General features: G+C 56.1%; 1 protein-coding gene across 1 annotated transcript; it reads right to left on the bottom strand.

The window, feature by feature from the left end:
* Positions 1-7,084: 7,084 nt before the first annotated feature.
* On the bottom strand, positions 7,085-7,864 carry LOC123129663 (uncharacterized). The gene has a single exon (XM_044549735.1). It carries the CDS (start codon positions 7,862-7,864, stop codon positions 7,085-7,087), a length of 780 nt encoding a protein of 259 aa, XP_044405670.1.
* Between the last annotated feature and the right edge of the window lie 489 nt (positions 7,865-8,353).

The following is an 8,353-nucleotide window of genomic DNA, read 5'->3' as shown; positions in this document are numbered from 1 at the left end:
GTCTCTGGTCCGCGTCCATTGCAAGGAGGCGCGAGAAGAAAAGCTGGCAGCCATCCAAGTTGCCAATACCAGGAAGCACAACTTTCAAGACTTCATGGAGGCTTTCATTGCTGCTGCCACTCGTATTGCAGACGGGATCGACTTGGACGAGTTCGTCGCCCCTTCCAGTCCTCCTCCTGAGGAATGAAAAACTTTTATGCTTCACTTTAAATTTGCCTCGGAATGCCGAGTGGATTTGTAACCGTTAAACTCCGCCGAGCCGAGGGCTCGAGTACTTTGATCTGAGGTCTGGGACCTTTTAGGCTTTATCTGATCTTGATTTCTCGTTGAATATCTTCATGATTTGATTCGTCGAGTGGAACTTGATCTTCACTCGGAATAACCTTGTATTTGCGGCACAACTCCAAAGGAGAAGGCAGCAGTCGACTTGCGCCTGGTCGTCCTTGTGGATCGGGTTGTGTCCTGTACTTAGGCGAGCACTGGGCTGCAGCTAAGCCTCCGAGTGGGAGGTTTGCTCTCCACTCGGTAGGATTTTTAAACACTTAGGCGAGCGCTGGGCTGCAGCTAAGCCCCCGAGTGGGAGGTTTGCTCTCCACTCGGTAGGATTTTTAAACACTTAGGCGAGCACTGGGCTGCAGCTAAGCCCCCGAGTGGGAGTCTGGCTCGCCACTCGGTAGGATTTTTAAACACTTAGGCGAATACTGGGTTGCAGCTAAGCCCCCCGAGTGGGAGGTTTTCTCACACTCGGTAGGATTTCTAATCACTTAGGCGAGCATTGGGCTGCAGCTAAGCTCCCGAGTGGGAGGATTGCTCTCCACTCGGTTGGATTTTTTCAAACTTAGGTGAGTGCCTGACTGCAGCTAAGTCTCCGAGTGGGAGAACTTAGGCGAGTACTGGACTGCAGCTAAGCCCCCGAGTGGGAGGATTGCTCTCCACTCGGTAGGATTTTTTCAAACTTAGGCGAGTGCCTGACTGCAGCTAAGTCTCTAAGTGGGAGAACTTAGGCGAGTACTGGACTGCAGCTAAGCCCCCGAGTGGGAGGATTGCTCTCCACTCAGTAGGATTTTTTCAAACTTAGGTGAGTGCCTGACTGTAGCTAAGTCTCTAAGTGGGAGAACTTAGGCGAGTACTGGACTGCAGCTAAGCCTCCGAGTGGGAGGTTTTCTCTCCACTCGGTAGGATTTTTAAACGCCTAGGCGAGCACTGGGCTGCAGCTAAGCCCCGAGTGGGAGTCTGGCTCTCCACTCGGTAGGAATTTTCAAACTTAGGCGAGTGCCTGACTGCAGCTAAGTCTCTAAGTGGGAGAACTTAGGCGAGTACTGGACTGCAGCTAAGCCCCCGAGTGGGAGGATTGCTCTCCACTCGGTAGTATTTTTTCAAACTTAGGCGAGTGCCTGACTGCAGCTAAGTCTCTAAGTGGGAGAACTTAGGCGAGTACTGGACTGCAGCTAAGCCCCCGAGTGGGAGGATTGCTCTCCACTCGGTAGGATTTTTTCAAACTTAGGCGAGTGCCTGACTGCAGCTAAGTCTCTAAGTGGGAGAACTTAGGCGAGTACTGGACTGCAGCTAAGCCTCTGAGTGGGAGGTTTGCTCTCCACTCGATAGGATTTTTAAATGCTTAGGCGAGCATTGGGCTGCAGCTAAGCCCCCGAGTGGGAGTCTGGCTCTCCACTCGGTAGGAATTTTCAAACTTAGGCGAGTGCCTGACTGCAGCTAAGTCTCTAAGTGGGAGAACTTAGGCGAGTACTGGACTGCAGCTAAGCCCCCGAGTGGGAGGATTGCTCTCCACTCGGTAGGATTTTTTCAAACTTAGGCGAGTGCCTGACTGCAGCTAAGTCTCTAAGTGGGAGAACTTAGGCGAGTACTGGACTACAGCTAAGCCTCCGAGTGGGAGGATTGCTCTCCACTCGGTAGGATTTTTTCAAACTTAGGTGAAACGGATTCACAGCTAAGTCACCCACTGGGGGATTTCGTATGCAAACAAGAGTGACAGCAATTATTGGAACACTCTTGTCTTTGGTAAAAATAAACTGCAGAAATTTTTTCTTATTACATCTCGTCCAAGGGAGAACTCAAGTGTAAAAGGGGCGGAGCAGTTCCGCATTCCAAGCTCGTGGCTCGTCGATCTGGCAATCAACATTGTAGAGGTGATACGCTCCATTGTGGAGGACTCTGGTGACGATGAAGGGGCCTTCCCAAGTAGGAGCAAGTTTGTGTGGTTTCTGTTGATCCACTCGGAGGACCAAATCTCCTTCCTGGAAGGCTCGGCTTTTCACATTTCTAGCATGGAATCGACGCAAGTCTTGCTGATAGATGGTCGATCTGATCATAGCCATTTCCCTCTCCTCCTCTAGGAGGTCGACTGCGTCTTGTCGGGCTTGCTCTGCTTCGTCTTCGTTATAAAGCTCGACTCTGGGGGCGTTGTGAAGTAGATCACTCGGCAGGACGGCTTCGGCTCCGTAAACCAGAAAGAATGGCGTTCTTCCGGTCGACCGGTTCGGGGTGGTCCTCAGCCCCCACAAAACTGACGGAAGTTCGTCGACCCAAGCGCCTACTGCGTGGTTGAGATCACGCATCAATCGAGGCTTCAGTCCTTTGAGAATCAGACCATTTGCTCTTTCAGCTTGTCCATTCGACTGAGGATGCGCGACCGACGCGTAGTCGACTCGTATGCCTTGAGAGGCGTAAAAAGCTCTGAACTTGTCTGAATCGAAGTTTGACCCATTGTCAGTGATGATGCTATGCGGGACCCCATATCTGAATATCAACTCTCTGATGAAACCGATAGCAGTGCTGGCATCAAGATTTTTGATAGGCTTGGCTTCAATCCATTTGGTGAACTTGTCGACTGCCACAAGCACATGTGTGAACCCGCTCCTGCCTGTTCTCAGTGGACCAACCATGTCCAGTCCCCAGACAGCAAAGGGCCAGACGAGTGGAATGGTCTTCAGGGCTGATGCAGGCTTGTGTGACATGTTGGAGTAGAACAGGCAGCCTCCACACTTGTCGACTATCTCTTTTGTCATCTCATTTGCTCTTGGCCAGTAAAATCCCGCTCAGTATGCTTTAGCCACAATGGTCCGAGAGGACGCATGGTGACCACAGGTCCTCGAGTGGATATCATCAAGGATTATCTGACCCTCTTCTGGTGTTATGCACTTCTGACCGATTCCAGTGGCGCTTTCCCTATACAACTGTCCCTTTATGACTGTGAAGGCCTTGGATCGGTGGACGATCTGTCGAGCCTCTTCCTCGTCCTCCGGGAGTTCTTTCCTCAAGATATACACGATGTATGGTACCTTCCAATCGGGAGTGATTGCCAAAACCTCCATGACTAGGTCGACCACAGCAGGAATTTCGACTTCAGTCGGATCTGTGGCACTTTTCGGTTGTGGGGCTTCTTCTGTAAAAGGATCCTCCTGGACTGACGGCGAGCGGATGTGCTGCAAAAACACATTGCTGGAAATGGCTTCTCTCTTGGAGCCTATCTTTGCCAGATCATCAGCTGCTTGATTTTTCAGTCGGGGGATGTGATGAAGCTCTAGCCCCTCGAATTTCTTTTCTGGCTTTCTTACTGCGTTGCAGTAGCCAGTCATAGCTGGGCTTCTGACGTCCCACTCCTTCATCACCTGATTAACCACCAAATCTGAGTCGCCATAGACCATGAGGCGCCGGACGCCGAGTGAAACGGCCATGCGCAACCCATACAAGAGTGCTTCATATTCTGCTTCATTATTGGAGGAATCGAAGTGAATCTGGAGAACATATCTGAGCTTATCTCCTCAGGGGGAGAGCAAGACTACCCCAGCACCGGAACCATTCAGCATCTTAGATCCATCGAAGAACATGGTCCAGTGCTCCGAGTGAACTTGAGTCGGAAGCTGCTGTTCAATCCATTCGGCGACGAAATCTGCAATTGCTTGGGACATCCTTGACTTTCTTGGGGTTCCAGGGCCCCTTGGGTTTTCCCTTGAATTTTCCCTGGGTCAGGAGCGGCTGGCTCGGCCTTCCGCTTCTGCTTCCGACTGGATTTGCCTCCGGTTTCCTAGGCGACTGCTTTCTGCTTGCCACTGCGGAGTCGATCTTCATCTTCTCCGTTAGCGTATTTGGTGGCAATTTCCATCATCCGATTCAGAGACATTTCTCTGGTCCGACCGAACTTCAGGTTCAACTCTCTGTTCTTGACGCCTTCTTTAAAGGCACAAACTGCTTGGTGATCTGGTACATTCTCAACCGTGTGATGCAAAGTGATCCACCTCTGGATGTAATCCCTCAGAGTTTCACTCGGTTTCTGCACGCAGGACCTCAATTCTGTAAGGCCTGCGGGTCGCTTGCATGTTCCTTCAAAGGTTGTGACAAACACTCGAGAGAGATCCTCCCAAGTGTAGATGCTGCTGGGTGCTAACTGATTCAGCCACGCTCTGGCTGAGCCCTCTAACAGGAGAGGCAAATGCTTCATAGCCACCTCATCATTGCCGCCACCAATCTGGATAGCCACTCGGTAGTCTTCGAGCCAAGTGTCAGGCTTAGACTCACCGGTGAACTTGCTGACTCCGGTCGCCAACCGGAAGTTGGGAGGAATCACTACGGCCCTGATGGCTCGACTGAAACACTCTGGCCCTGAAGCATGTACTCTGCTGCTGGCAGGCGCATCTCTGTTGTGGCCTTCTCGATGAGCTCTGTTCCTGTCAACCAAACCTTGAACGAGGATGGATCTCGCATCAAAGCCCGGGTCCCTGGGGTCGACTGGAATCCTCTGCCCAACACTATGAGGGCGTCTGTCATCTTGTCGCCGAGGCACATACGACCCACTCCTCGGGGGAGGGGTTGGCGCTCGACGTCGATCATCACGATCGAATCGGTGATCATACTGCTCATTCCTCCTGTACTGATCATACCGGTCACCATGTCCCTCACGCCTCGGGGGCGATCTCGGGCTGTGAGCTGACTGGACTATATCTGTTGCAACAGATCGACTGTGGATCCTATTCCACGACTAAGAAACGGCGGAATTCTGGTTTCCCGCCGCCCGGAGCAACGCTCTGATTTGCAACAAGCCCCTGCCAGCCTCCGACTGGGAGGGCTGAATCGATTCCGCTATACGGGCCGCGGCTGCCAAATTCTGAACTGGGGTTCGATATACCTGCGTAGGCGGGAAGAGCTGACGTCGACTGGACTCGGGAGCCCGCTGACGCGCTTGCTCGTCGAGTATTCGCTGGAGATTCCCCAGTCGAGTGTGCTCGACCAAGTTAGCCAAGCGCGCGTCCTCCAAGGCCCGGGCCTCAGGGGTTTCTCCGACGATAGGAGTGTGGAGCGCATCCATGTTCCGGCGGCGAAGCTCCTCTCGCTGCACTGACGTGAGAGGTTCGGGGAGATATTCATCGTGAGGATGCGACGGGTCGCCTCCACCCGCGCCTCCATCGGTGCGAGGGAAACCGGGAGGACTGTGTGTTCCATCGACCGCCAGAACCTCAGCCGCCGGGTCACTGCTGTCGCACTCGGATGCGGTCCCCGCGGAGCCAGTCAACAGGTCGAACAGGCCGTAGAGGGATTCGTCGGGCTTGATTGTCGCGACTTGCGGGGCTGCCGACTGGTGGGCCACGGCATGCCTCACCCACCTCTGAAGTCTCGACCGGCCGGAGCGCTTGCGCCGATAGGAGACAGGGCAGGGAGACGACACGGGGGCCGACTGATACTGGGTCGACGGCTGCCGCAGGAGGACGCCACGAATGCACGCGCGGAAGTGCGTTGCACCGCGGACGGGGAGCGCGTCGATGTCGAGTGGTGCCTCCTGAAGCCAGGCGAAGTCGTTGGCGATGAACGTAAGCGCGCCGAGACGGATCTCGCGGCCCTCCACCAAAACTCCGCGAGAAACCATGATCAAAGGGATCGGAAAAGATCGCGACTTCTCCAACTAGGCGCTAAGATTCCTGCCCCATGGTGGGCGCCAATTGTCGTGGTTCTAACTCTGACAGTGATGTAGGGGGGGTGTATGGAGAGGCTAGATCTCAGCTATGGAGAAGTTGTAAATACACCAGGATGTACGAGTTCAGGCCCTTCGCGGAGGAAGTAACAGCCCTACGTCTCGGTGCCCGGAGGCGGTCGATTGAATTATGCGTGTGTGAATAACAGGGGTGCGAACCCCTCATACTGAGGAGGGGGTGGCTTATATAGAGTTCGTCGACCCTCTCCTGCCCTCAGTGATGCAGGGTTTAAGGTACATTTAAGGTTGGGCGTTACTGGTAACGCCCCTAATAAAGTGCTATAATGACCATAAAGACTACTTAATAGCCGACCATTTGCCTGCTGAGTGACTTTAGGTCTCCTGGCAGTCGAGTGGTTGGCTTCATGGTCGAGTGATAGCTTCTTGGTCGAGTGTCTTGAACCCATCGAGTAGGATACCTTCAAGTCGATTGAAAGGTGACTTCTTCTAGGGATGTCCTTGGGTAGGGCTCTTTGGACAGGTCCGTGCCCCTACCCTAGGTACATAGCTTCATCAGCTGCTGGAGCTGCAACAACACCTGCACCCGCTCGTTTGATCCTTTGCAGTGAGAGGCCGCCCTTGTTGGAGATTTTAACTCCTGCCAGCGTCTTCCGATGAGCCACTGGAGGGCTGGGACGAGGCGACGCAGGAGGGGCGAGGATGCCCAGCTGCCGCTCCTCGAAGATGGGCGCCAGGGTCTCCACTTCGTCTTGTGTGGCGCGACGGTGCACTGGGGAGGGGGTACGCCTCATGGTGCCGACGCAGACCAGCGGCGGCGTTGGCGACGACTGGAAGCCAGGTGGCCTGGACGGCGATGGAAGGGGCCTCACCATGGCCTCAGGCGAGCACAGCTCGAGCAGAGGTTGGCTATGAGTCGCACCCAACAGGAGGGAGCTCCTGGTCTCGTCACGTTTAGAAGCAGGGCTTGGCGGCAGGACCGTGGTTGGGGAGAGCGGCGGGGACACCGGTGGAGTGCGCTCATCTTGGGATCGCAGCCTAGAGGAGCGAGGCAAGGCGTGACGGACGGGGCTACGCCCACGCGCAAGCTGCTCCGCCGGCAGCTGGACAGGCAGCAGCTCGAGGACACGAGTTGGCTCACCACTACCCGATCCCGAGCCTCGCAGAACTGCAGCAGAGCCGGGGCATGCAAGGGGGGCAAGCACAGCAGCGTTGCCCTCCCGTCGGTGTCCCCCCCGAGCGGTCCCTCGTGCGGTCCTGGCCATCATCGCGGTGGCGCTCGCGAGTGTTGCGAGAGAGCGAGCGCCGCACCTTGGCGCCCCAGCCCCCCCGAGCATGGCCACCATCGCGCCCGCGCCGGCCGTCGCGGTCGCCGTCATCTTGGCGCCTATCCGGGCGCCGCTCAGTACACCCCTGCGCAGGTCGGCGATCCCTTGGGGTGTACGTGCCATCGACAAACTTCCTATACCAGGTGAATTCATGAACTTCCGGTGGCGGCGGGTTGTCATCGTCGTCGCCGGCCTTGGAGTGGTCCTCGTGGAGGTCCAGATGGATGATGACGCAATGACGAAGGCCGTGCCGTCCCCGACAGCGGTGACCATGGGCCGGCAGCGTTAGCCATTTGACCTTGGGGATGGCACTGGGATTGGCCGTCCATGCCCACAGCGCCATGTCCCTCGTGTCCTCCTTGCGAAGGGAACGTGGCTCGATGTAGTCGAGAGAGCAGCCACGGCCGATGAGGAAGGTGGCGATGTAGTTGTTCCAGCCGTGCAGCGGGACGCCTTCCAAGCAGAGCCGAACGTGGTGGAGCTGGTCCTCGTTGTCGGCGTGCGCTTCAAGCCTCCACTCACGCACATAGATGCGGTAGCCAGCGCCGGGAAGATCACCGCGGGACAGAGCCTCGGCGCAGTGGTGCTGATGCATAAACCAAACAAAGAATTGCTCGGGATAGTGCTGGACCACCTCGACGTCCGCCTGACGCGCGCCCAGGGCCGTTGCAAGCTCAGAGGCCACCTGCCGGTAGGAGACGTCTTGCCGGCCACCCTCGAGCCAAGCGACCGCACCGTTGGAGGAGAGGACAGCCGCTTCCAGCTGCATCTCAGGCGTCGCTGGGACAACAACGAAGTCTTCCGCCGGCCGCAGCGAAGCGTCACCAGGCCGTAGCGAGGCCACCAGGCCGCGCCATGTTGGTCCGAGGGGTAGCAGGCAGCAGCAGCGGGCGAGGGGCTTCCCAGCCACGACCCAGGCGAGATGCCCCGACGACAGCAGCAGTAGGGCGGGGGAGAGGTGGTGGAGGCACGGCTAGGCTGTCAAGAGAGCTCAGAGGCTTCCAGAGGTTTTGACAGCCGCGCGATTTGTGCCCATTTTGTAGGCAGCGGGAGCAGCGAATTGGGTCGCGGCACCCCTCAGCAC

The sequence above is a fragment of the Triticum aestivum genome, chromosome 6A (genome assembly GCF_018294505.1).
Source record: "Triticum aestivum cultivar Chinese Spring chromosome 6A, IWGSC CS RefSeq v2.1, whole genome shotgun sequence".
Lineage (NCBI taxonomy): Eukaryota > Viridiplantae > Streptophyta > Magnoliopsida > Poales > Poaceae > Triticum > Triticum aestivum.
This window is presented reverse-complemented; position numbering and strand designations above follow the sequence as displayed.